The following is a 27,762-nucleotide window of genomic DNA, read 5'->3' as shown; positions in this document are numbered from 1 at the left end:
AAGGATCGAACCCCTTCTTTAAACAATCTTAATTGATTAGATTTTAGTTGAGGAGGGATAAAAATTGCTTTATGTGTACAGTAGGAGGAAACATTTTAGTTTGCTTGCATTTTCACTTTGGCAATTTGAAACCATAGACTTAACAAGCCTTTCCAATATTTGGGAGACACATTTAGGCTATAAAGAGGTACCTCCTTGAGCTGAAAATAGGTACTTAGCCTCTATTCCTCAAAAGTGAGCATGGGCCCCCCTTCCCCCCCCTCCCAGCTACTACGGCTTATGCTTTAACATGAAAAAGCAAAGAAAATTGACATCTTTCACATTCGTACACTGATTTAATTTTTTCTCGATTTTGACATATTGTGCAAGGTTTACTGTTGACCTTTGATACAATTACGAAACAAAGAAAATTTCCCCAACATTCTTCCTCCTACTTTTAATTTTCTCATCCGTTAATTGGCCCAGTATTTGATAAATTACTGATTTTATCCCTCTTCGACGTTGAGACTTATAAAAGACAGTTGCCGTAGCTGTAAATGGGGTCTTTCTTGAATTTTCAAGCAAGATCCATAAAACGAGTGCATTGTGTAGAACTCAAAAGAGACTGGTACTTTCATTTTGTAAATACATCAAAATGTACAAGTCATATTTTTTCTTTATTTGAAGGTTGCAAGCAAATCCTGAAAACCTTGATCAGCTTGGAGCAAGCATACGGCTGCTAGAAACATTGCAAGAAGACTTGCCAAAAACTGAGGCAAGAATACCCCCCTTGCACGAACAGTTTGCCATTCTTGAGAAGTACGAGGTCGATGTGCCTGAATCGGTAGGTATTTTTCTGGTAATGAACACCGAATAAGGCCACATATCTAAATGGTTAGATTGTTTGACTGCACTGTCGGAGGTGATGGGCTCAAATCCAGGCTAGTGCCATGATTTGGATGTTCACCCCTTGTCCACTCCGCAGCAAGTGGGTGGGGGCTGTTAAAAGCAGTAAAAAGAAGAACCAAACACCCCATCTCTTCATGCTGTCCTCGCAGAACATGTGACCTCTTTCACAAGCACTTCTCCAACGTACGGTCGTTATACAGAACCATTCCCTCAGTTGTTCGCGACAGGTCTTTCAAGTCGCGGTCTTTTGTCCCACCCACTACCTGCTGAATTTTTGTGCACTTCGAAGAAGATATTCGTCGTATAAACCTGGAATGTTTTATTCATTCACCAAAGCCTTCATTCCAGTGCCAAGCCACTTGCTTTCAACGCAAAAACGTTCTTCCAGTTTTCGTCTTAAGAGATAAATTGTTCTTGTATCTACTAGGCTAGCAGTGGATGGTATTGTCGCATTTTTAGCGTCCTTGTTGAGACTCTAGGTATGCAGCCTGTGCCCCTTCCACCCGTTCCCTATGTCTATGAATTACAAAGTAACTTGCTCATACTGTTTACAGGTGCAACAAATGCTTGAGGCTCTTAGCAATGAGTGGGTTGCCTTCCAACAATGCCTGATCGATAGTGACGCCATGCTGAAGAAGAGCAAAGAGAAGTTCAAAACTGGCTTACTTCACTCGGCGGAGGATTTGAAGAAATCTGTCACAGCTTTGCAAGATGATCTGAATTTGAAAGGAGCATTCAGTGCCAAAATCCCCGTTAACGAAGTAAATCTTTTAGTTTCTGTTAAGTGCTGCCTAGAAAAACATGATCGCAAATATTACCACCATCCCAATCAATCGTCGCCATTATCGATGCTTTGGTCGTCTTTGTTGTTATCGTTGTTGCTTTCTCTCTTGTCGTCCTCCTACCCGCCGTCATCCTCCTGCTCGTTGCGTCCTCCCAATAGTCGTCATTCTCGTTGCCTTCCTCATACTCGTCGTCTTTATAAATCCTTTTATTCATTTTAAAACGTTCGGCTTAATGTTTTCATTCTGGTTTTTTCTCTCAGGCATTGCAAAATGTAGAGAACTATATAAAGCAAATTGATGATTTGAAGAACCAAGAGCGCACAATTAGGCAGGGTTTGAACATCTTCAAGATCGAGCAGCAGCCATCGAAAGCACTTCAAAGTCTGGAGAAAGATGTTGTTAACCTGCAAAGCGTACGTCTCCCGTTGCTTGCTAAGTTCTTTTCTTTCCTATCATTACTATGGCTGTAATTTCGCATTTACATTTAATTTACACATGCTTCCACAGAGATCGACCTAAACTAAACAAAACATTCCCAGTAGTTTCTTTACAAGAGAGTAAATGAGGGTATAGAAGAAATTCATAAAAAACCTCAGTTGCCTGATGATCGCATTAAGCGTGAAACATGGAGTCGCAACTTGAAACCGTGCACACCAAAGTGCGTACAGTTCTCCCTATTCAGCGGAAACCTTTCATAACAGACCGGTAAAACAGTAATTTTCAAAACCCTAAAAAGGTTTTTGTGCATTGAGTCATTTACCAGCTTTATTTTTCTTTCCTTTTCAATCAATAGCATATTTATGTAAATACCGGAAATTTTGATAAGAATACAGAAATATAGAGGGCAGTATATTTTTGTGGGTTTGAGAAATAGTGGTACTGGAGAACGTAAAAAATTTTTCAATCTTCTTAAGGTTTGGGTCATCACCAAAGAGTGGGAAGACCTTTGGCAAAACTGGAAGTTCACCACCTTTTCGGATTTGGATACCCGAGACATGGAAACTACGTCCCAACTGCTGTCAAAGAGGCTTAGCAAATTAATCAGGGAAATCAAGGTATGCTTTTATAAAAATACGTAATTTAATGCATGTGCATTCCACAAAATTTATGTTACCCCAAAATGTAGATATTCGAATATAGGAAATGGGTTTTAGCAAGGACCCTGCCAAATTTTGGCAATTTGAGAATATTTTCAAATAAGGGCCGATGAATATCTGTCAGGGTGGTTGGAAAATATGAGAAATTAACATGATATAGGAAGCCAGGGCCTGCGCCGCAGATTCTAAAGTGAGGGGGGGGGGGGCTGGTCCAAAAAGGGTTACCTAAAGTTAAAAGGGGGATTTAATACCTATAGTTAGCAAGAAAAGTGGTGCGGGCCCTGCAAGCCATTCATTAATTGTCGCCTTCTGTTGTTACTCTGCAGACCCTATCTTTTGATTAGATTGGGATACCTGCTGAATTTTTCACACAATGTGTATTTTTTGACGCTCTATGACATGACTGTTTGTAATTGCTCTTTTGCTGAAATAATATAATCTGTAAAAACAGTCTTTTTAAGGTATCAACCCCCGTCTTTGAAATTTTTGAATTTTAATACCAAGAGTTGACAAAGTAACATTTTCCATTTTATTTGGGAATAATATCTTATGTGGTTCTTGAGATATATCCTGCAGACCAGTTTTAACATATTTCTGTCATGACATTACCCCCGTCTAAATAACAGTTTTTTTCAAAAAATAGAAAAATAATTGTATTTTTCAATCTTTGATATACATACCTAGAAAATTTCGATTTTATATCTTAAACGGTTCACCCAGAACATTGTTTTAAAATAGCACGAGGTAGCAGTGGCGGACACTTGGGGGGGGCGACCACCCCCCCCCCTCATACTTTGGAAGACAATGGTCGTTTGTTCTAAAACGATGGGAAATATGACGTCATCTTATTAACATTATAGGCTTGTCCCCCCAATATTTGATCAAGTGTCCGCCCCTGCGAGGTAGTTTTTATAGTGACTGTAGCCGGCCACCTTAAACGATTAAAATTTTGACGTGAAAGCGGTATATTGAAAACTTTGTTCATTGGTACAATATGCTGTGAATTAATAAAAATATTAATAAGCATTAAAGAACTACTTAATACTGAAACTTGTCTTGCTTCGAGTTCTACAAACCACACACTTTTGTGCGGCTTATACATATCAACTTTTTGCCTCACGAAAAGTATATCCCGTGTGGTCTAGTGGTTAGGATCCGGCGTTTTCACCGCCGTGGCCGGGGTTCGATTCCCCGCACGGGAGTGCTTTTTATTTAAATTGTCCTTGTATTAATGTATTTTTCCTTTTCTTCTTTTTGAAAAATACACTCATTTTAGACATTTTGTAATTATTTTCAAAGGAAATGGAAATATTAGTATCACACTTTGGACTTGACAAACAGATTCTCACAAAGTTGAAAATTTCTTTGATATTTTTCAAACCTTTTAAACACATCATTTTTAGGAGAAAAACTGGGAAATTTGTGAAATAACAAAAGGGAGAATTGACCAGTTCAAAAGAACAATGCCATTGATTCAAGACTTGAAAAATCCCGCAATGAGGGAGAGGCACTGGGCTCAAATTAAGACTGAAGTGCAAAAAGCATTTGAACACAACGGTAAGAGATTCTTTCTTTCTCAAATTGAATCCCCATTCAAGCGAATTTTTAATGTTTTATTAGAAGAAAAGAAACGTTAGAACCGTGAGTGCACCAGAGTTACGTGCACCCCCAACTTTTGGAATAATGCCCTTTTCTGAGATCAATTTATTTTATTTCGACAAGAGCGAGACGTAACCTCTTTGTAAAAGTGCCCCTATTTCCTGTGACTTAGTGCCCAACCTGCCGGTACCACTCAAACTTTGAAATGATATGGGCAAGAGTAACAGTCACTTTTGATTGTTAGAGAGATTTTCAGTTATCTTAGGGTGTCCTCGACGATCTGTGATAAATATTATGGTTTTTAGTGGTTACCAGACTGGAAACTTTGCTGCGCGCCCGCAATATATTGCCCGCGCACACCTCTGCGCGCTTTTGCATATTGGCCGCGCAAAATCCCCTAGATCCCTTGACAATAGGATTTAACATTATTAACAATAAAAATAACTAAGAGTGCATGATTTCAGGCGCGCAGTCTCAAATTTTCAAAATAAACTTGCCCGCGCAAGAAGCAAAGTTTCCAGTCTGGAGTGGTTAGGCAAAATCAGTCCACTTTCAATTTTTTTTAGAACTGAATTCTGCTTCTCTTAGACTATCTATGCGATTTAAATCGACTGTAAAGCCAGAAGTGTAGTAATTTAATTTATTTTTTTCTGCAATGTTTTGTTTTAAAATGTTCTCAGGAGAGGCCAATAATGGATACCCCGATTCGCTGAAACTTGTACGTGCTATAAAATGAAAGTGTAATTTTTTGTTAGGTGACTCGTTTACGTTGGAAAAGATAATAGAGCTTGGTCTTGATCAATACTACGATCAGATAGCAGAAATATCGGCCGCTGCAAGCAACGAGTTGTCTATTGAACAGGTATGTTTCTTCGCTCTTGAAAATTTTAGGCCTTAGTGTATGGCTAATAGGAGAATTTGGCAGTTAACAAACTGAATTATCGTATAGTGAGTGACTCATCATAGACCGTTTAATGCTCATTTTATTTGACCGTAAGAAAGAGGGTAGGGTTTACATTACTCTTTATTAGCAATTCCCTAGTTCACCCCCCAGCAAATCTAACCCCCAGTATCACGTCAATAGGATCCTGAAAGGTTGGCATCATTCATGTTGTCAATGAACCAAAACCGAACAGTTCTTCATCAAAAAGTTGTTTATCTCCTTATGCTTTTTGGAGAAGGAACACTATTTGTTATGGCCCCGTTCCTTCTTAATTCGTGAGGAGACTTCTATACGATTCGCTTGGGTCTCTGTAAACTTTTAATATAACTATAAGAACTATAAAGTAGCAATAAATGTAAAGAAGTACAATACAAAACTTGACACAGAAGGGGTCATCTTTAGTAAAGACGATGTACGTCTTTATTCAAGGTTAAAATTGCAACGCGCTACTTATATCTGTGTCAATGTATCATTTTCTACTCATCATAAGCACTGCTGTTTCGCCTAGGCTCTTTCAAGCATTGCTGAGGCCTGGGAAGGTCTCTCTTTGGAAATCATCCCCTACAAGGACAAGCCTATTCGTCTAAGGTACGTCAGGGGCATATCAATTTTGTATTGTAATTGATTTTTGCATAAAAACAAGGTTGCATAAACGATTTTTGCATATTAATATATGGTGCACTAATATTCGGTTGATATATGATTGATATTAATATTTTTTGTTTTTTACTGTATATTACTAAAAAGAGTCTTTTCTTATGTCAGACAAGAATTACTTGGTATCCTGTTCCAGTTCTTTGGTCTGCCACCTTTCACTGAAGTATTTTGCCGCCTTATTATTTTTTAGGGTAACTGACGAGGTCTTTCAGACTCTTGAAGATAATCAAGTCACGCTGTCGACAATGAAAGCATCTAGATATGTTAAACCATTTGAGCAAGAGGTAAGTCTCTGTTAGCAAGGTTCTAAAAGCCACGTAAAGCTATTGTTTCTTCAACTATTGATGTTTTTTGTTACGAATTCATCATCTGCTGAATAAACCTTCTCAACGAGTTTAGGAATTCATGAAACAGAACGAGTGCCTTTGCAGCCATATCTCCTCAAAATGCTATTTTGCCAAACGCCAAATGTCAAAATATAGCTGTGTCTCACAATATCGAAACAGTCGAACGTACTGTTTCTGATTTTAGACCTTAAAACTTTCTATTTCATGAAAGAAATTCCGCTTTTTCAGTATGAAACAATAGAGCTTTTGTCTCAACTGGTCCTGCTGTTCAATAGAACTGGTGCATTTCAGTAAAGTAAACTCTTTAGCCTAATGATTTCAAAAATATCAATCTTGGCTTATTCCAGGGCCCACGCCACCGGGGGGGGGGGGGGGCAGGAGTAGCCGTGCCCCCCCCCCCACTTTTTGCGAAGCAAGTAGTTTTAAAGCTGCAGTAAAAGGGGAAAAGCCTTGGCCCCCTACCTTTACTAGCCTTGGCCTCCCCCCCCCCCCACTTTCAGATTCGTGGCGTAGGCCCTGTATTCTGTTGTCAAAATTTTAAGATAATCTTAAGAACTTAGAGATATTCTTAGAATTTTATAGATAATTATAGAAATGGCCGTGAATTGTCAAAAACAAGCTTTCCATCTCCTTCAAGGTTGATAAGTGGGAACGAACTTTATCTCATATTCTTGAGGTCACCGAAGTTATTCTAACTGTTCAGCGTCAGTGGATGTATCTAGAGGTATTTTCAGTGTTATTTTTGTTTATTTGAATGATATAACATAAACTATTTCATTCTGAAAGGTACCAAAAAAGAAGTGAGTAAAAGAGATTTAATTACCAACACCACGCTTCGCAATACTTTGATTACACTCAGTACTCAAATTTTATTAAAGGAGTTTCTGCATCTTCTGGATTTCATTGCATTTGAGTTTCATCAGGTTTTTACGTGTACCTTTCCAAACATGTTCAGAATGAGGTTAACAGTTCCTGTATGCCACATTGTATCCATGGTTTTTCTAATCGTTTTGAATGCCAAAGGTTCTTTTTTGCTATTTCAGTTTGTTTATGTCCTTTTTTCACTTAACGCAATTTTTCTGCGAACGTAAAGCAGTTTATTTGAATAAGGACAAAATTCTGTCTCTTTAGACGCAATACTTTTTAGGCCCAAGTCTATTGGCAAATTCAGGAAAATTGGGATAAAAGTATTGTTCCTCTTCCTTCTTAATTTGTAATTATTCTTGAGTATACCCAATGAACTTTGAGAAAGTCAGTTTTCCATGTTAGTAAACATGTCTTATTTAAAAAACAGAATATTTTCCTCGGCGAAGATATAAGAAAGCAGCTGCCTCGAGAGTCAGCTGAATTTGATGGTGTCAATGCGAATTGGAAGGTTGGTCTTTTTATAAATTAATTTTCATTGATTATACTATTGCTTGTAAATACTTTTTTAAATGAAGTTGTTGCTATCAATTTGCTCTGTTTTTTATGGACACAACCGGACTTCATACCTTTGAATATTTTTTTAAAAATTATAAACTTCCGTCCATGTTCAGCTCTAACATTTACTGTCTCATTATCATTTTCCTTAACCGAAATACTTCAATAATCAAACAGTTTTTAGCAGTATTGATTGGACATATGATATAATTGCCAACCTGATTTCCTAAAAACCCTTTAATGTCACTCTTTTAGTTTTTTGATTTTATTCTGACGTTAGTTTCCTTCAAACCTATGTTTAACTTTCTGTTTATAGTATTAAGCTGAAGCCACCTTTTCTTTTTGCAAGGTTATAATGGGGCGTCTAAACAAAGACAGGAACGCACTGAGAGGAACTCATTATCCTGGTGGGTATTTCTAGGCATTCTTGACTGTTTGAGTCGCTAGTGCATGATTCCTTTGCAATGATAAGTTAACATAACTTTGGTCGAGTTCTCAGGAGAAAAGGTACATTCTGGTGATCATCATTTTTTGCGGGCAAGTGTGGTGGTTCTTATTTTTTGCCTGTTAAAGCTTTAGCTTGTAAAATGCATCGCTGAAGTCCTCTTTTTTGTAGCCAAAATTTATAATTCAGATATGAAAAATCTGAGAGAGTTAGGTTTATGAATAGAAATTATGATGATAGTAATAGAACATTTTGTAAAAAGAAATATATGCAACATATATGTAACAAAACAAATAAAATATGGACTACACAATTGCTTTGAATAGTGCATATTCCCGATTTTGTATTGCATTACTTTAATCTCCATTAAGTGTCAATGATAAGGTTTTCTCCACGTGTTCCTTGAAAGGTATGCTGGAAACACTTAGTGACATGAACATAAAGCTTGAAGAGATACAAAAGTCACTGGATATGTACTTGGAAACGAAGCGTCAAATATTTCCGAGGTTCTACTTCCTCTCTAACGATGACCTTCTTGAGATCTTAGGCCAGTCCAAGAATCCCCAGGCAGTAAGTATTATTCTGTGCATTGAAATATATGTAAACCATTAGTATTCCCTTCGTTGACTGTGCTGGCTGATACCGAATTTGTGGTGTGCGTAGGCTATCAAACTCGTCATTTTCTGTCGTATTGTTATCAAGGGGTTTTCTGTCGCATTGTTATCAGATTGCTAAATTGGCACCAGGATGCCTTGTTGGTGTGAAGATGCTATCAACTTTTTCCTCGATACACTAAAACTGTTTTCTCCTTATTTCACAAAATTTTTATGTCCCTTTTTTGTTACAGAAACATTTAATACATCTAGCATTGTTAAATATTTTAACGGATGGGACCTACCATATCCTTTTATTCACACATCCAATGCATATCAATTGCCAACATAATGATAACTATCATAGTGAAAGCCGTGAACCGAAATTGCTTGTTACAATAAACGCGTTTTCAACAATGTAAAAAGATGAGTAGGTTTTGTGTATATGTTTGATTAAATAGAGCGTTGGTGTGTTTTCTTGCTTCTTTGGTTTCTCCGCAACATCGCTGTTTTGAACTAAAGACGTTTTCTATAGACGTTAATATTTATAATGCTTATACGGTAGTCTTTATATTGAACATTGTTTATATAACAATATTGTTAAAGAGCCAGATTCATTTTACTTTGTTCCAAACTTCTTCAACAAGGGTTCAAATTCAGAGCTTCAAACCTGTTCTTCAACTGTTATGCTCTGCTTTCAAAGTGTTGCTAACCCTATGTCTAATCAGAATTAGAAACCCATATATTTACTTAATAATTTTGGCAATCGCATATTTTACCAAATGAAAGCAAGGATTTGAGAAAAGGGGGAATTTCGGTCTTGAACAGCTCTTCGGAGAAAACTTTGTTGAGTTGAAATTAAAGGTTTAATGTATATTCAAAACAACATTTGTAGCATTTTTTAAAATATGAAATACACATATGTGACCGGTACACTCTCACTTTTTAGGTGCAACCACACTTGAAGAAATGCTTTGATAACATCAAGTCCTTAAAGATAGCCAAGGTAGGTAATCTAGTACAAAATAGGAAACATATTTTACTTTATAAGTTTGCCTTATTGCTTTGGAATCGTCTGCATCGCTTTTCAAAGTTTTCAAATAACAGAACACCTTCAGCATCCGATTATAGTATACATTTAGATGAACCCGGGGAAGAGGTTTCTATTGACTTTACCATCTGTCCGTAATTGCCAACCTGGGCTTATAGCTTCTGGTAAAACTGTCAATACCAACAAGTAGGCCCAACCCAATGCTTTTAATAACTTTAAATACCAACAGTTACCTTTGGATCCTCAGTAATTCGATGAGAATAGTTCTTACCTCAATACCTACAAAAGTTTGGCAAGCTATTCTAGATATTTGCAAATCGCTAAACATTACTTTCTTTCTACCCCCTCTCTCTTTAAGCAATTTGCTTCATGATAACTTTAGTGATTCGATTTTATCTAATTACTGTTTCTACATAGTTATAATAGCTTTGCAAGCCTTTCCTTGAGCGAAATCGTAATTTTTTCAAAAGTGTGCTCAAGTAACATTGCCTTCAAGGAACTTTTTCCAGGGATAGTCTTACTTCAAAAGATATCTTTTATCTCTGTCACGTTTTTGAGTTAGCTGTCTTGCTTTTGCAGATGGGCATCACACAAAAAACTGAAGCCCTTGGAATGTACTCAGCTGATGGAGAATTTGTAGAGTTCAATCATTCAGTGCTTCTTGAAGGCCCTGTTGAGGTAAAATTGTCTGACAACATTAACTCTTTCCATTTCTATTGGAACTTGAATGCTAAAGAAAAGCTTACAGTGTAGTCTAGCCTAAGCATATCCATCTCATTTTCTTTTAGTCTTTTAGAACACAGCCAAGGAAAAATTTGCCTATTAAACTTAGTCACCTTATCATGTATGGTGTGCATAGGATTCGTATGATCCAAAACATTTAATCTTAATATGAATTGCATTTTGCGTTATACATCTTTAACTGACATCTTTTAGGCATGGCTTTGTGACGTTGAAAGAGGAATGCGCTGGACTTTGCAAGTTTTATTAAAAGAATGTAGACTCGCTTTGAAAAAGGCTGGAACGAAAAGAGAAAAATGGCTGAAGGACTGGGCAGGGCAGGTACGTTGCGTGTTGAAACGTATTTATTTCTCACTGCTGAAATTACTTTTGTATATTAAGTGTTTTTAATAAGCAAAGTTGTATCACAAACAGTAATTCGTTGTATGCGACAAGCCATCGTCTTGAGTTTGTGAATAAAAAGGCCCAAGTTTCCAGTTACCTTAGCGATGATTGAATCATAGTTTGCCTTCTCTTGGTTAGGTCGTTAGCAAAAAGAAGTCTGAGTCCCTGTTTTCAGGAATGCCACATCAGATATTAGATATGCTACCTATGTATATAAGAAAGTCAGGGGAACTTTGTTATTGGGGAGCTTGGTTTAAAACTCGATGGCTTCTACGATGTATTCTACGATATATGATTTCTTTTGTGTTAAAAATAAATCTGATTCAAAGTGAATCTGTCATTGAGTAAGAAAGTCCTATTGCAAAATGCTACTTGAGTTTTTACACTTTTGGATGGTTATTAGAGAAGGTCATTTAAGACAGGCACACTTTTTCAATTGGTTCGTTTGATTTATCTGTTTTTCATCGTGTTATGTTGTTTGTTTAGCTACTGATAACCTCAGACCAAATTCAGTGGACATCTGATTGTACTAAAGCACTGTCTTCGACAAAAGACAAACAGGACAAAAAACCTTTGAAAACACTACGCAAGAAGCAGGTACTTATCTGGCAATTTTTTTCAGTTTTTCTTTTCTTACTTTGGTTTCTTTTGTGAGCTTAATACTAGAGCTCCTTGTTTTCGTTATCTGTCCTAGGGGTGTAACTACCTTTTAGAGTTAATCGTCATTGGTGCCGAATCCCCAATATTTTCCAGAGTAATGAAAAATCTTGCCAATCTAGCTTATAACAGTTAACTTGGATCATCTTAGGTGGTGATTACTTAATGTTTCGCAATCCTGAGTTCATTGTATTTCTTTTCCTCTAAAATTGCCATTACCCAGGCAATTCCTGGACTCCATTGCAGTTTAAATTGCTATGATTTTATATGACCTAAGAAGGGTTGGTATTTTCAAGTCCAAAGTCTGCAAGGGACCGAAAAGCTTTTGCCAATCACTTATAACACGTTGCTGGTCTCTCTCTCAATAAGGTTTCAATGCTGAGCAAGATGTCTGAGACAATCCGTGGCAATCTATCGAAGCTCCAAAGACTGAAGTATGTTGCCCTGGTGACGATTCAGGTCCATGAAAGAGACGTTGTGGACAAGCTTCTAAAATCAGGCTGCACAGATGTGACAGCCTTTGAATGGCTCAGCCAGCTGCGACTCTACTGGGACAAAGTAAGCATACTTACATAATCCTCTGACTTTCAAAACCCCCTGACTTTCATAACCCCCTAATTTTCATAACCTCGGATGTCCCTGTTTACCCCTTATGCTGCAGAACTTGAATACTTTTAATTATCTATACATTGTTCTTCAAAAACAATTTAAAGTCCAACTTGAAAACTACGGAAAGTCACATGTTAAACAATTTTTGGTAGTTCGTGTATTATTCTTTCATCGCATCCTTATATCATGTTTTTATTCTGAAACTGCCCAGGAATATCGAACAATTTTTGTTAATGTTTTTTTTACATTTGTTAGTTATTTTCGTTGCAATCTGCTTAATTTTGACTCTCTCTTAACAGGATGTAGACGATTGTGTTGTCAGGCAAACCAACACGCAGTTTCAATATGGATATGAGTACCTTGGAAATTCAGGACGTTTGGTTATCACACCGCTAACTGACAGGTAAGTATTTGATATTATCATTTTAGAGTGTAAATCTGTAGTGGAAATAATTATCCTTACATGACCTGTTGAATTGCTTTGTATTTTTAAGCATTCAGTTCAATTCACAATAGTTATTTGGCTCAGTTCAATTGAACTGAATTCAGTTTCTCCGTTGTGTCAAATAGTTTCTTTGAAGTCAAAAAACGCGTAGTATATAAAAAGGCTGTTTACCGGTTTTTCAAAAAAGACTCGATGTCGTTTAGGCAGAGCTGTACACTGTAAAAAGACTGTGGTGTGTAAGACCAAAAAAGGGTTCTCTAATCTTTCATGAGCCACATTGGTCTTTTGACATGACTCAATTTTATTCATGTGAATGCATCCGATACCTTAGAAAGCAAACTATATCTGATATTCATTATAGCAAATCGGTCATGAAAGTTCCATGACGTTTATTGACGTTTTAATTTTTTCAACTCGACTTCCTCTTGTTTTCACTCTATAAAAAACATTTTATCTCCTGCTATGCCTGGTCTGTCAGCCTATATGGATATACCGTCCTTCTTTACTATTTAAAACACTTATCCTTTCATTTTCAACTGCAGATGTTACATGACGCTGACTACGGCTCTTCATTTACACCGCGGAGGAAGCCCGAAAGGCCCCGCAGGGACTGGGAAAACAGAAACGACCAAAGATCTCGGAAAAGCATTGGGAAACTACGTCATCGTTGTCAATTGCTCCGAAGGCCTTGATTATAAGTCAATGGGTCGAATGTTTAGTGGACTGGCACAGGTAGGTGTTTCTGATCTAAACTTGCTTAAAGCCAATTAGCGCTTTTGATTTTTAAGCCTTGTAAAGTCCGTTTAGGTAGCTACAAGGACAGTTTCTTTCTGCTACGATGAATTTTATAGTAGTGGTTGTTTAGCCATTTAGATAAAATTTAATGGCTATCAAACAAGCAATTCTTTCTGCAATAAAGATGAATTAAGATATAGGCTTGTTTACAATTTCTTAGATTACGATTGACAGGAAATTATTCCTTATCTCCTGTATAGAATCTATCTAAAAGAATTCCTTAATTGTTTATTTAAATTTTTGCTTTTGCACAATGCATTGCTGTTTGATGATTCGGAATCGGCTAAGGTTGGTCCATGTTTCATATGAACATTAACCCCTTTTGCTAGACTGGTGCCTGGGGCTGCTTCGACGAGTTCAATCGAATCAACATTGAAGTATTGTCTGTGGTCGCCCAGCAGATTCTCTCAATTCTTACCGCTCTGACAGTTGGTTCCAAAAGATTTGTATTCGAGGGCCGGGAAATCAATCTTGTATGGTCATGTGGAATTTTCATCACAATGAACCCTGGTAAGATTCTCCTTTGATCTAGCTTCGTCCTTCCCCTTCACCCTTCCTGTTGCTCTTCGCCCCCACCCATCTCTCTTGCATCTGTCTGTCTGCCCCGATCCATTTCTATTACCCTGTCTTTGCTAATGTATCTTCTCCCCCATTTATTTCCTCTTCTCTCAACCTTCCCGCCCTTTCTGCTATCCTTCTCCTCTACCCACATCTCCCCCCTTTAATGCACATATAACGCACCTCTTGTATACCGACTAACTCATAAAAAACCGAACTTTTACCTCAATACAATAAGCACTCATCTAACAGAATACATAAACATGTGAGTTCCATAAGGTAGGATATGTCCAGTAAACTTTTTCTCTTTCCTCTAACATATTTTAGCCACTTTGTTTTCATCTAACGCTCTTGCGGTATTATGTTAATTTTATGCATAGTTACATGCTTTTATATTCTATTTCCTCGGATATTTGCTTTTTCAAAACCTATGAGTCAGATTATATTCACATTATATTCACACAGTTGCAATCTATTCGCGTGAAGAAATGAGACGTCAAAATACTTAAAAGTCTGCAAAAATTTACCGTAGTAACATCCAATATGCTACACGCTGTAAACTTGGAATGTTTTGGCCTAGGCAATTCTCAGATTCTTAATATCTACAAAATGTTAGTAATGACTTTTTTCCTCAATCAGTTGATTGAGTATCATGCCAGCAGTTTTTGAAATTGATGAACTATTAACGTATGGTAACCTAGCATGATGGGACTGCTTTTTTTCTCTTCCAAGGATACGCTGGCAGAACAGAACTTCCTGACAACTTGAAAAGCATGTTCAGACCGATCTCAATGGTTGTGCCAGATTCAGCTTTGATAGCAGAAATCATTCTTTTCGCGGAGGGTTTCAACAACACAAAGGTGTCAGCAATTCTCAATTAATTTGTTATATTTCTAATAACATGCTCTCAATTATTCCCAAGAGTCTAATCTCTTATTTGCTTTGCCCTTTGGCTTTCTTCTTTATCATTATCTGTTATTTTATTATCATATTATATGTTCTACCATATTACATATCTAACACCCCCCCCCCTACAGTCTAAGTACACGCTTTCAACTGAAAACAAAATCCTTTCTTTATTCGTTTTTCACTTTTCTCCGCTCCAATTTCTTTCAGCCCGTTTTTTATCGTCTTTGCCCTTAATTCCAGCACTTTCGCTACCCTTCCTTGTATTGAAATTGTTCGTTGTCCTCCAGGTACTAGCCAAGAAGGTCCACACTTTGTATTCCCTGGCTGTGCAACAGTTATCCAAACAAGATCACTACGACTTTGGTCTTCGTGCACTTACGTCTGTACTTCGCTATGCTGGCAAAAAGAAGCGCGCCAATCCAAACATGAGTGATGAAGAGGTATTATTAATTCCTCTTTATTTACCATACAAGCTACCATTTCAGTGTCCCCGTGTGCAAAGTGTACAGCGCCTTACTAGAGGCATGACTACTCGAATGCAGCATCTTCGTGGAACTATTCCTTGTATACCGTGTTGAGAAAGCTCCTGCAAAACGACAATTCAACCTATAAATTCATTCTTGTTGCAAAACAAAATGTGTGAAGTATTCCAAAACTTTGACTGCATATCTCTGGCTCCATGTTCACTTTTCAGCTTTAACTTTCTTTTTCAAATACTGAGCGTCGTAGGAGTACAATTGAATTAGATAGCTGGCTCAATTTTCTGATATTATAAAACGATATACATTGAAGGAAACTAACGATCTGACCATAGCGTTATCGATGTGTCTCATATGGACATAGTTTGGTCGCTCGTATTTTGTTAGTAGGCTATCAGATAGCATAATCGTATCAATATCCCAGGCTTTCGTTGTCCGTTACCATCTATCTGAAGAAAGAGACAGTGCTTCACAGAACCGCTTAGTTTTGTGTATTTATTTGAACTTTAAGAAATTCACAGTATTCCTTGGTAATTGGAGAGAATTTCAATTTGTTCCAAATTTAAATCATACATGCTAACAAAGCTACGCACACAATGCTTTATTCTTTGACATCACACAGTAAAAAAGCGTGGCTCATTTGCTCTTTAGATTCTTCTTCTTGCTATGAAAGACATGAACATTGCCAAACTGACGTCACAGGATTCGCCGCTCTTCATGGCGATCATACAAGATCTTTTCCCTGGTACCGAGACTCCTGTAATTGACTATGGAAAGGTAAGTACCATAAAACAACCTTGGAAACAACCATTGAGGTTAGAATAATAATATTTCTTTCGTTTCAAGGAAAAAAGGTTGAAAAAACAGATAAGACTTAAATTGTGTGCCTAAAGTAATTTCCAATGTCACGAGCACATGGATAGGCCAACTTTTCCTAAAATTTTCTGCTTTTTCTAAAGGACCCTCTGTTATCAAATGATAGACACATGCCTTTTGCTTTAGATTTGCAGTAATCAAAACTGGCCTATGGGCTATGGCTATCTTAATCTTGTGATATTTTGTTAACCGGAAGGTAATTGAGTCTAGACAGTACTGCCTACTGTGTAAGCTTCAAACGCTTTGCCTAGCTTAAATTAAAGGGAGTGTATCAATGTAGCATCATCGATTGTTCCCAGATCATTACACTGAAATTCAGGTTAATGGCACTATGTCCCGTCATCAACCCTTCAGAGTTAACAATAGGCTCAGCGGCGCGTTCACGATCGAGAAAACATAGAGAATTAGCCTACGTTACCGATTGGATACATAACAATAGGTCTATTGTGTAGTCCAACCAATGGAAAATTTTAATGGCCAGCGAAATGCATCGTGACAAAGTGCCTTTAAGTTGGTTTAATAACATATTTTGTAATTGAAAATTCCGTTTGTTTCTTTTACAAAGCTAAGGCAGTGCATCGAGCAAGAGCTAAAGGAAGCAAACCTGCAGTGTCACCCAACAACAGTCCTCAAAGTTATTCAGACATATGAAACTAAGAATTCAAGGTATTTAAATACACTTAATATCTTCTCAAAAGCACTTTCAACACCAAACTGTGTTTTGCCTGTACACATTTTAGTGAAAACTTAACTTTTATTACCATACACTAAAAGCATTTCAATTAAAGAAGCTTTCTATGATGTAGAATCTCGCTCTTTGTAATGGTTTTACTAAGAAAATTAACGTGTACAGCATAAGGATTTTGCAAAAGTGAATTATTCTGTGCAAAATGAGTATACAATCTTCTCTATACGTAATCTCCCTGCAACAACTTTTGTAAAAAGGTTGCTTCTTCAACCTCATATGGTTTTTTCCCATGGGCAGGCCATACCAGGTTCCATTTATTCACATAGTCAATATAGCAATCGTGCCATTTTTGGTCCCCAAGAACTTCTTTTTAAACTCTGTCCAAATTCTTTTTAACTAAGGAAAATACTTGGAATACGATGGTTTTTTATAGCCTATGAATTTTCTGGCTTCGCTGGCATATCAATGGAGATAATTTCAAGTGTAATGTGTTTTGATCCCGTGCAAAGATCCCAACTTGTGTAGACAAAACAAGTTCATTTTCTCGCTTGGAATCTTCAACTAGGTGAGAGGCTAGCTGTTGCTGATTGGTCAAAAACAAGGAACCAATCAAACGCGCCAGTCTTCCGCTCGCGTTACTTTCGATCCGCTTCTGGATATTAATTTCTGCTTAAATTTCGTCAATAACCGGCGTTTAGGCTCTGGGGAGCTTTAATATGCTACCTTTCTGCTTCTCCGTGCTAACTTCAATTTTTTTAACTACTTCGTTTCCTAGACATTCTACGATGATTGTTGGACAGACTGGATCAGGAAAGAGTACTGTTTGGAAGATTTTACAGTCAGCATTGTCGCAAATGAAGAAGGAAGGCCAGCCTGGCTACAATTCTGTTAAGGTAAGTTTCACTTTTAATAAACAGAAATCTTAATTCTTAGCTGTTTTATTTTCTTCGCTCACACTGCATTTGTAATTTATTTTGCTATATATATTTACTTGTTTGGCGACTGTGTATCCAGAGGCTATTTCTTCTTCAGATTAATTTGTTCTACAGATTGTAACTTGACATTTCACTTTTCAAAAACGATTAACTTTTAAACCTTTTCAAAATTGAAATTGGCCAATAGTTTGGTATTTTTGTATCTATTTCTTTGCTTTATTTTATTGAACTTTTCTATAAATCATTGTATAATGCTAAATAAAATATCATATTCTGTTAAGTCAAATTGAGATACATCTGAGTACCAGTTTATCTATAGGGTTTGATTCGATCTCAATCTTTAACAAATTTCTCCTTTAATCTCCTCATCGTCTCTCCAGGAATACCCGATTAATCCTAAAGCCTTGTCTCTCGGTGAGCTGTACGGTGAATTTGATCTTAATACCAACGAGTGGACGGATGGTGTCCTTTCCAGTGTCATGAGGCAGACTTGCTCTGGTAAACTATTTTTCATGAATACGTCTTTTCATACTGAAAAATACTGTTTTACCGGTCTGTTATTTAGTGTACGATTCCGGATAGGCAGAGGTGTACAGTTTTAGTTTCAAGAATATGACTTTTGGTGTAAACAAAAGGAGGCTTTAGAGTATATTAAACAAGACGATTTAGAGTGTATAGAACAGGACGGTTCTAAGTTGCAACTCCGAGCCTCTCGATTTATGCGATTATCTATCCCACCTTTGCGTAAGTCTTTTCAAATATGATAGACAAGGTATGTAATCCACTAAATATGATCAGACATAAAATCCTGTTTTTCTTGTTTATTTTCCTGGTTATTTTTACTTAGCGTTACCTTTCTCTTTATGTCCAATTTTATTTTTGTTTTTCAGTCGACCCTCTAGATTTGAATTTGTCTACAGAGGAGTGTTATGAAACCGCCATGATATAACCAGCCTTGATTGTGACCAATTCGAAACTAAACTGATATTTTTCATTTTTTCAAGATGAAAAACCTGATGAAAAATGGATTGTATTTGATGGCCCAGTCGACACGTTGTGGATCGAGTCAATGAATTCTGTTATGGATGACAATAAGATCTTGACCTTGATCAACGGAGAACGTATATCTATGCCGGATCAGGTACGTCGTCTTTCTTCAGTATCGTATTTCCGCTAATTAGCGCCCGGGCGCTAATATAATATTTCTCAAAGTTTGGGTGGGCGTCTATTGGAGGAGGTGCTTATGAAAGGGGGCTGTTATTTCAAGGTTCGGAAAACATACGAGACGGTAGTAACCAGTCTGATAATTTCCTATTTAACGCAACGTCTTGTTCTATTCTCAAAAATTGCAAAAGTTTGTGTAGCGTCCTGCTACAGCAATGTCCGGTCTTCGTGATTGTTTGGTCACCTTTACTTGACCTAATACAGTAATGACGTGTGCCGCAGATTGAAAATGTGTAAATTTTGATAGTAAAGTGTTCATGTTTCGCATAACCTGGTGCTAAACAATGATCACCTGAATTTTATAGGTTTCCCTGCTGTTTGAAGTAGAGGATTTATCAGTCGCATCCCCTGCTACAGTCAGCCGTTGTGGTATGGTGTACACCGATTACACGGACATAGGATGGCAACCGTATGTGGCGTCATGGATCGCAAAGAGAAATGATAAGGTTTTGTGAATCATGTATTGTAATAACTTGATTAAATGCAATCTCGTGAATCGAAGTCAAGAGTGACTGTCATTTGCTACTTTTTTATATTGGTATGGAACTTTTGGTCAAAAGTCGAGTAACAACTTATTAAGGATTGAAGACAGATTTAACGGCTCAAGCTAGCTTTAAAGTAATCTATCGGTCCTATGCTTTTAAAATTAACGCTACGCTGTCACTGAAAAACAAGATGCAGTACAAAATAGTAATAGAGAATACTGATTCTAAGTGTTTTTCATCTAAGCTCATCTTCAGAATAACAAATACTTTACTTTTTTCCGTGCCTTTATCTATAAACAATTGATGTAATATTAAAGGGTTTAGAGAAATGTTATCTACTTTTTATTTCATATAGGATGCAGCAGAAATTCTGCAGAAGCTGTTTGAAAAGTATGTGGAGAAGGTGCTCACGTTCAAAAGGCATAATTGCAGCGAGCTGGTAACGACGTCAGAGCTGAACGCCGTGTCGTCACTATGTATGCTTTTTGATTCACTTGCAACTGAAGAGAACGGGGTTAGTATTTTATAGTAACTAGTTGCCAACAGTAGCGACATTACTAAACCCGTTGGATTCTATTGAATCTTCCTAGCTTACGATCACAATTGAAACTTGTGGCAGCTTCTCTATATAAAATTTTCTTTTTGTCAGCAAATGTAGCTACTTGCCTGATTTATGACATCGTTCCAGGAACTTTGCCTCTAAACTTTGGAAAATCTTGGTCGTAGTGTCAAAGTCTATAACTAGAACTTTAAGCACCATATGAACCAAACTTATGAAGATATTCCAGGACATGGTGCAAAATATAACGTATAATAAAGTCAGGACATCATTTTATTGATAATATAACTCATTGTAATTCTTCATGACAGAATGTGTAGGCAATCTAGTCTAGCGTTTTTATAAACGATATCCTTAAATGTTCTACAGCAGTGCACAAATAGCAGAATGCTTGCTTGCAAAAATTTCAAAATGCTCTGGTTTTTAATCCTTATCTCATATATTTTTGGATTTTTCTCTTTTTCAAGATTAGAATATTGGATAAACCGTTATGATTATTGATTTTTTTGTGGATCATTTCTTCTTTTTGTAGATCTTTACTTCTTTTTGTAGATCTTTACTTCTTTTTGTAGATCATTACTCATTAAAGCCTCCAAAATGAATAGTTACGTCATTACCTATTCTTGAGGCTTTCAAGACACAGGCTAATTCTCTTTTTGAAGGAAATGGCAACACTCAGCTATTGAATATTTTATTAACATTCCGATGCTCCTTTTTCCAGGTTTCCAAGAATGATCCTGATAACTACAATCGAATGATGGAATTATGGTTTATATTCTCTCTCATCTGGTCTGTTTGCGCTTCTGTTGATGAAGAGAGTCGAAAGAAAATGGACAACTTCTTGCGAGAACTGGAAGGCCAGTTTCCTGCAAAGGTAGAGTAGAAAAAATTCTGCGGATTTTTGAGACATAAAAACTTCGCCTCAACTGCAGGGCTTCCTGGGAAAATTGTTAGATTGATTACATGTTTAACGGTATGAAATGGTCATAAAAACGAGTTAATGTCTTTTGGTGAATCAATCTTCCTTTTAACAGACCCTCTCTGCTTTTCGCATTTTCTCATCCACATTAGAGCAGAAAATTACTTCAATGTGCAACTTGATTCTCACCAAATGAACGTCCCATTATTTATGCAATCTCCACTACAGTCTTTGTTTATCTGCACGGGTAATGCAATTTCATTCTTTTCTCATTTCCTAGGACACAGTTTATGAATATTACGTAGATACCAAACAGAAATCATGGGCACTTTGGGAAGATAAATTACGTGCTGGCTGGCGCTATTCAAGGTAAATTAAACACTTATAACATCTTTATCCATCCTTTGCAGTCTTATTTTGTATTGAAGATGTGCGATGTGGTGTGTTTTTCTTGATTTATTTGATATTGGCACAGCGATAAGAATGTTTAGCTTCTGTAACCTGTTTAGCAATTCAAAGCCATTGAAAAACTTAAATTCGAAGAACCTTATATTCGACATTATTTGTTCAAATGAATACATCACTTCAAAATTCTTTCATTTGAATATTTTCTTATATCCTTTAAAAATGCCAGGCTCGATGTATCTTTACTTTCTAGTTTCAAAAGTGATTATGACGAAGTAATTGTTTTGAGTAATTCCCTTTCAAGAACTTTTTCAATTTCTTTGGTTCTTACATTGTATTTGTAGGCTTCGCTAGCTATACAGCTGCATTTTCTTATAAAGACTTATTTCAACGCTAGAAATGAAAAAGAAAATGTGCATTTTTACATTCAATCTTGACTGGTTGTAATAAAAATGTTTTTTCGATACTCTAGCAATGTTCCATTCTACAAAATTGTCGTCCCGACTGTTGATACACTGAGATACGACTTTTTGGTGTCAACATTGGTCAAAGCAAACCGACCTGTATTGTTGACTGGTCCGGTTGGTACAGGGAAGACCTCAGTGGCACAAAGTGCTCTTGAAAAACTTGATCCAAAGATTTTCAACATACTTACCATCAACATGTCAGCTCAGGTAAGAAAATCATCGACTTTAAAATACATAATATCCTTAATTTCATTGTTATGTATTAAATTATCTCTTTAATTTGTTAATTAACAAATTTTGTACAAGTTTAAGTATATCAGTTTATCTGATAAGGATTTTACTTCAATGTTTTTCTTTGCAAAATGTTTAGTTTCGAAGTGTCTCATTCGATAGATACCACATGCCTCTCGTTCATGTATGGTACATTAGCATAATCAAACAGTTCAAACTTTCAATAAAATGTCTAAAAGGAGCTGGAGAAGGCTATGGCCAAGTGACCGAGTATAAAAAATATTTCAGGTATTCATTTGAGTGTGCTTTCAGAAACTCTCGAAGTATTCAATAATTTTCAATAACTTTCAATATGTTGAGAGTGTTGCTGGTCTTTCTGATGAAAATCTGCATCTATTTCGTCACGTTAAAGATTCTCACTCTTTACCCATTTCAGACAACATCGAATAACGTGCAAGAGATAATTGAAAGCAAAGTAGAGAAGAGAACCAAAGGTAAATGCTGATGTAATTTTTTTAAGGCCAATTCTTTCAGCTATAATTATTTAGTTAAATAATTTAGAGATAAATAATATAATGCATCGATAAACATATTGTTTTGTAAATAGACGTAAATTTCCTATTAACAACGATGTTTCACTATTTTCTACTTTGCTTGATGATTCACGACAGTATTCTGGCAAGCCTGGCCCCCCTCCCCCTCCCCTGGCATTTACACACAAAATATTGCGTTGTGAAGGTATGTGGTTTAAGCTTAGATCAGGGTAAAAGCCTAACCCCCCTCCCCCTCCCCTGGCATTTACACACAAAATATTGCGTTGTGAAGGTATGTGGTTTAAGCTTAGATCAGGGTAAAAGCCTAACCCCCCTCCCCCTCCCCTGGCATTTACACACAAAATATTGCGTTGTGAAGGTATGTGCTTTAATCTTAGATCAGGGTACAACTCATAGGATGAACGGATTTTGTACTCTCCATGTAAAATTTAGCAGAAACCTTAACATAAACCTATTGCATTTGCTCTAAAAGGGGTCTATGTTCCCATTGGTGGAAAACAGCTAATTGCGTTCATGGATGATCTTAACATGCCTTCAAAAGATTTGTTTGGCTCCCAGCCTCCGCTTGAACTCTTACGTCAATGGCTAGATTATGGCTTCTGGTACGACAGACAAAAACAAACAATCAAATACGTAAAGGTTTGTACAATATTATTCATTCAATCTTTTCATATTGGCTGAACTATTCTCTTCACAAGTTTCTAGAAAATTTATCCCCATTGTGTATTGTCTTATTTCGCTCATGTTTGTGTTTATGGCAATTTCTATATTTTTGTCGTTGTCTGGCCACATAACCTTGACACGTGTCATTTCAAATCAACCTTGTTATAATTAGTCGATTTATGCTTTTCCAATCCACACACTTTAAAAAGTGTCTATCTTAGTATAGATCTATCAAACATCAATCCAAAGTAGATACTTTTGAACCCCAAAAGATGAAATAATAGGATATGGAATATAATATTGACTGATTTCAATAGTCAGAACTCATAGTGCTGATTGGTGCAGCGAATCTGAGATTGTGTTTAATCACCTTGGACATCAACTTGTAATAATTTTATTGGCATGTTTTTTTGCAGGATATGTTTGTTGTTGCTGCCATGGGTCCGCCTGGTGGGGGACGATCAGTAATTTCAAAAAGGTTGCAGAGCCGCTTCAATATGATAAACATGACATTCCCACAGGTATGTCGCTAATACTGATATTGTGGTGGCTTAAGTCCAAAAAAATTTAAGATTTATCAGATCCGTGTTTAGGCAGGACTGTTTGCATTCTACTGGTTTTTCTAATTTTGATTTCTATACGAAATACGGTATTAGTAGTTTCCTAAAGAAAACCTTTAAAGATTTGATGCCGACTAATGTTGTTTATTTTCCATTTAAAAACAGATCTTATTACGCTATAACCTCGAATGTGTACCTTATTATATTTTATAATCTTGTGGAGGGTGCTTATTCAAGAGAGAGGGGGGCTGATAGGTTTTTCATTGTTTTCCCAGATCGCATGTAATCAAAAGAAATTAGATTATTGAGAAAATCAATTCGATCGAAACTTTATTACAAAAGTGAATGTTAGCTCTCTACTCAGGGTTGATATTAATTTCAATTTCTTTGTTTTCATTATAACCCTTATTATTACCATCTTTGTCATAAGTTGTCAAAGTTCATTGTCTTAGTCAATACTTATGTCATGTTAGCATCCTGTAAAATACACGTCATTGATCTCAATTCCTTGCTTCATATATTTGGATGCATTATGGGGATTTACAAGCAATAATAAGCATTTTTTTAAAAATTAGGAGAGTCAGATCAAACGAATCTTTGGTACCATGATCAACCAGAAACTTCAGGATTTTGAAGAGGAAGTTAAAGCCACCGGTGACGTCATCACACAGGTACTTATTTGTGCTCCGTTTTCAATTGTTTCGTCGCTCTTCTTAACTTGGTTTTCAGTTGTTTTATCACTCTCGTTGTTTTTGCAATACAAATTAACCGTAGCTGAGAGCCTTTCTATCCATATGGGTATATTTTAACTTGAACAGCACATTGCAAGACAGCCTGTTATGTAGCCATCCTTTTTTAACTTTCCGTTGTAAGGTCCTGATATCAAATGGTTTTTACCTTTCTTTGATTTATGATTATTTTCTCTAGGCTACCATTGACATTTACAACTCAATCGTTCAAAAGATGCTGCCCACTCCTACCAAGATTCACTATCTCTTCAACTTGCGAGATATTTCAAAGGTATTTAGATTGATCTTTACTAATGCATATATCCTTGCCCTTCTACGTTCATATATGAAGGGCCCGCACCACAGGGAGGACCGTGCCTCCCCACTTTTCGCTGGATATAAGATTCAAATCGTTCAAAACTATTTGTTTATTTCAGCTAAATCAGCTACAGATATTCATTTAAAGCTCAACATGAGCCGATTAAAACTATGCTTGATCAAGCCAAGAATAGTGATACGCGTTTTATTGGACTTATTTTGACGTTAATTGTTGGCAGTACTTTGTGTTAAGTACACGGATTACATGCATGATTAATTCGACTGGAAATTTTCTTGTAGGTTTTCCAAGGTCTCCTGCGTGCTAATAAGGATTACCACGATACCAAAAGTGGCATTGCCCGGCTTTGGGTGCACGAGTGTTTCAGGTGATTAACAAAGTTAAAGTTTTGGTTGTAAAGTGAATGTGATTTAGCCGATAGATCATTTGTTTAATGGAATTTAGAAGTTCACAATAACAGCATAATAGCAGAACGCCTCAGGATAAAACATTGAACACGTAAAGATCATCTGTGTCACCTATCCTTCTACAAATATACCTCAAATGTAAATCTGTGTCTCAAATGTAAGGATACAATCAAAATTATTATTTTTAAATTTTCAGAGTTTTTGCTGATCGACTTATTGACGAAAATGACAAAGAATTGTTTGTTGGCTTTCTCAGTGACAAACTGGGCACAATGCTCGATTTTTCTTACCACAATCTTTGCCCCAATAAAGTCCCTCCAATTTTTGGTGAGTTAATTTTTAAAATCTAAAGATCTCTCAGAGGAATGTGTTTTTTATAACAGTGTCTGGGAAATTACTATCATGTGCTTAGTTGAAAGTTTGACCTTGTGAAAATTGAAGTCTCAAGTTTTTTGTTGCAAGTTCTTAGAATGTTCCTCTTCTTTATTTACACTTTTTGCAATAAATTGTCAAACCGTTGCTTGTATTTTACCTTCTTAGTATAAAATTTGAGCAACAGTAATTTTTTATCACTGCAGTGTATATCTTTTGAACTAATGTCCTCAGAATATTGCACAGTTTTTTTTAAAAGCATTAATGGTTGTTATACAAGACTATGCCTTCTCTGTCCATTCCTAAGGTGATTTCATGAAAGAGGACGGTGTGTATGAAGACCTTTTAGACTTCAAAGCCTTGAAAACGCTTATGGAGAATCAACTAGAAGATTATAATATGGAGCCTGGCATTATTTCTATGGACTTGGTTCTGTTCAAAGACGCCATCGAACATGGTGAGATTATCGTGACATTGGCATCAACTTTTTCTTGTATTTTTATTGTTTTGTTTGATTTCACTCTGCTAGATGGCTTGTGTCGGCTGGCGGGCTGATTAAAATGACAGAAATTCTCTCATAGAGACCCTTTAGTCGTTCCCCTTCAGGTCCTCATTTCTGTTTTGACAACGAATATTGATGTGTTTAGAGGCGCCTGTAAGACTTTTGCATCTCTTTTTATCTACCTATCAACTTACAGCTTGAATGAATATTTTTTAATATTGGTAAAATCTAGTAGATTTCGATAAAACCCGTGCTTGTATATTTCTGCAAGTAAGGTCTTTAGAAATCCAGGCTCACATCCTTAAACCGATTTCCACGTCTTCTATTATCTTTCTAGTGACTAGAATAATTCGCGTGGTTGGTCAACCCAGAGGCAATATGCTCTTGATTGGTGTCGGTGGAAGCGGCAGACAGAGTCTCGCTCGGCTGGCCTCGTATATCCTAGAGTACAAGGTTTTCCAGATCGAGGTGACGCGGCATTACAGGACAAATGAGTTCCATGAAGGTGAATCTTCCTGTTTAAGACATTGGAGTTTCTTTCGTAGCTAAGTGGTGATAAAGGCTGGTTAATTGTGGGCCTGCTATCTGCTGATCTTCTCAAATTATATAGTTTTATTAATTCCTAATTGCACAATTAACCTGAGGTGGAACATATATTTGTACCTGGCTTGGCATCACTACCTTTTGTTTGATTTGCTTCGTTCTTAGTGTGCTTTGATTGAAATTATTCTGATTCAAGATTTATATCTCCTTAATCTATTTAGATCTGCGAAGGCTCTACTATCAAGCTGGAGTTGAAAACAAGCCGAGCGTGTTCTTGTTCTCCGATACTCAAATTCTGGATGAATCGTTCCTTGAAGATATCAACAACATTTTAAGCAGTGGTGAAGTTCCAAATTTGTACAAGAAGCCTGAAGACTTTGAAGAGGTAGAAATGAATATCATTTTCTGTGATTTTACTTGTTTATAATTTATCCAACTAAGCTTTCCACTGTATTCCAAGATTTTTCGTAAGTACGAATTTCTTTGAAGCAAGAACAATAGCGCAGTGTCATCTCTTCACATAAAAACAATAGGTAAACAGAGAGGCTCTAGTTCTTGTGCCTAACACCTTACCTATGTCTTTCCACAGGTTAGGACAGCCCTTGCTCCTGAAGCCAAAAACCACAATATACCGGATACACCAGAGAATATTTTCAAGTTCCTTATCGAGAGAGTCAGAAGCAACCTACATGTGATTCTTTGCATGAGTCCAGTTGGTGACCCCTTCAGGTAACTTTGTTGTTGTTGAGATCTTCTTCAGACTTCTTTTGAACTTTGCTATCGAGTCCAAACTCTTTACACACAACCTCCATACTGCATCTGAGGAAGTATTTTATCATGAAACTAAAAAATAAACAATAGCTTCTTAAGCACAGTTTTCCTGTATTGTTGTGCTGAACAGGA

At 36.7% G+C, this 27,762-nt stretch overlaps 1 protein-coding gene and 1 non-coding gene across 2 annotated transcripts in view; both read left to right on the top strand.

Moving 5' to 3' along the window:
* The window catches only part of LOC135684429 (dynein axonemal heavy chain 2), a 63,997-nt gene that overhangs the window by 17,425 nt on the left and 18,810 nt on the right, over positions 1-27,762 (top strand). Inside the window, exons 24-66 of the mRNA XM_065199991.2 lie at positions 667-823; positions 1,443-1,649; positions 1,934-2,086; positions 2,588-2,728; positions 4,174-4,327; positions 5,125-5,231; positions 5,821-5,900; positions 6,160-6,253; positions 6,954-7,040; positions 7,611-7,691; positions 8,088-8,145; positions 8,593-8,753; positions 9,726-9,782; positions 10,407-10,505; positions 10,764-10,889; positions 11,439-11,549; positions 11,979-12,167; positions 12,518-12,621; positions 13,206-13,395; positions 13,788-13,968; positions 14,749-14,876; positions 15,213-15,365; positions 16,056-16,181; positions 16,846-16,946; positions 17,744-17,861; positions 18,284-18,401; positions 18,908-19,044; positions 19,433-19,573; positions 19,968-20,126; positions 20,893-21,045; positions 21,371-21,459; positions 21,968-22,169; positions 22,630-22,687; positions 23,220-23,386; positions 23,827-23,931; positions 24,546-24,641; positions 24,898-24,990; positions 25,317-25,402; positions 25,639-25,769; positions 26,122-26,271; positions 26,654-26,821; positions 27,081-27,244; positions 27,449-27,588. Coding sequence (XP_065056063.2) covers positions 667-823; positions 1,443-1,649; positions 1,934-2,086; positions 2,588-2,728; positions 4,174-4,327; positions 5,125-5,231; positions 5,821-5,900; positions 6,160-6,253; positions 6,954-7,040; positions 7,611-7,691; positions 8,088-8,145; positions 8,593-8,753; positions 9,726-9,782; positions 10,407-10,505; positions 10,764-10,889; positions 11,439-11,549; positions 11,979-12,167; positions 12,518-12,621; positions 13,206-13,395; positions 13,788-13,968; positions 14,749-14,876; positions 15,213-15,365; positions 16,056-16,181; positions 16,846-16,946; positions 17,744-17,861; positions 18,284-18,401; positions 18,908-19,044; positions 19,433-19,573; positions 19,968-20,126; positions 20,893-21,045; positions 21,371-21,459; positions 21,968-22,169; positions 22,630-22,687; positions 23,220-23,386; positions 23,827-23,931; positions 24,546-24,641; positions 24,898-24,990; positions 25,317-25,402; positions 25,639-25,769; positions 26,122-26,271; positions 26,654-26,821; positions 27,081-27,244; positions 27,449-27,588 — 5,520 coding nt within the window. The remainder of the gene's footprint in view (positions 1-666; positions 824-1,442; positions 1,650-1,933; positions 2,087-2,587; positions 2,729-4,173; positions 4,328-5,124; positions 5,232-5,820; positions 5,901-6,159; positions 6,254-6,953; positions 7,041-7,610; positions 7,692-8,087; positions 8,146-8,592; positions 8,754-9,725; positions 9,783-10,406; positions 10,506-10,763; positions 10,890-11,438; positions 11,550-11,978; positions 12,168-12,517; positions 12,622-13,205; positions 13,396-13,787; positions 13,969-14,748; positions 14,877-15,212; positions 15,366-16,055; positions 16,182-16,845; positions 16,947-17,743; positions 17,862-18,283; positions 18,402-18,907; positions 19,045-19,432; positions 19,574-19,967; positions 20,127-20,892; positions 21,046-21,370; positions 21,460-21,967; positions 22,170-22,629; positions 22,688-23,219; positions 23,387-23,826; positions 23,932-24,545; positions 24,642-24,897; positions 24,991-25,316; positions 25,403-25,638; positions 25,770-26,121; positions 26,272-26,653; positions 26,822-27,080; positions 27,245-27,448; positions 27,589-27,762) is intronic.
* On the top strand, positions 3,901-3,972 carry Trnae-uuc (transfer RNA glutamic acid (anticodon UUC)). The gene has a single exon. It is a non-coding gene; the product is annotated as a tRNA-Glu (tRNA).

This window comes from Rhopilema esculentum, unplaced genomic scaffold (genome assembly GCF_057945365.1).
Source record: "Rhopilema esculentum isolate cy_ngs unplaced genomic scaffold, ASM5794536v1 HiC_scaffold_37, whole genome shotgun sequence".
In the NCBI taxonomy this organism is placed as follows: domain Eukaryota; kingdom Metazoa; phylum Cnidaria; class Scyphozoa; order Rhizostomeae; family Rhizostomatidae; genus Rhopilema; species Rhopilema esculentum.
This window is presented reverse-complemented; position numbering and strand designations above follow the sequence as displayed.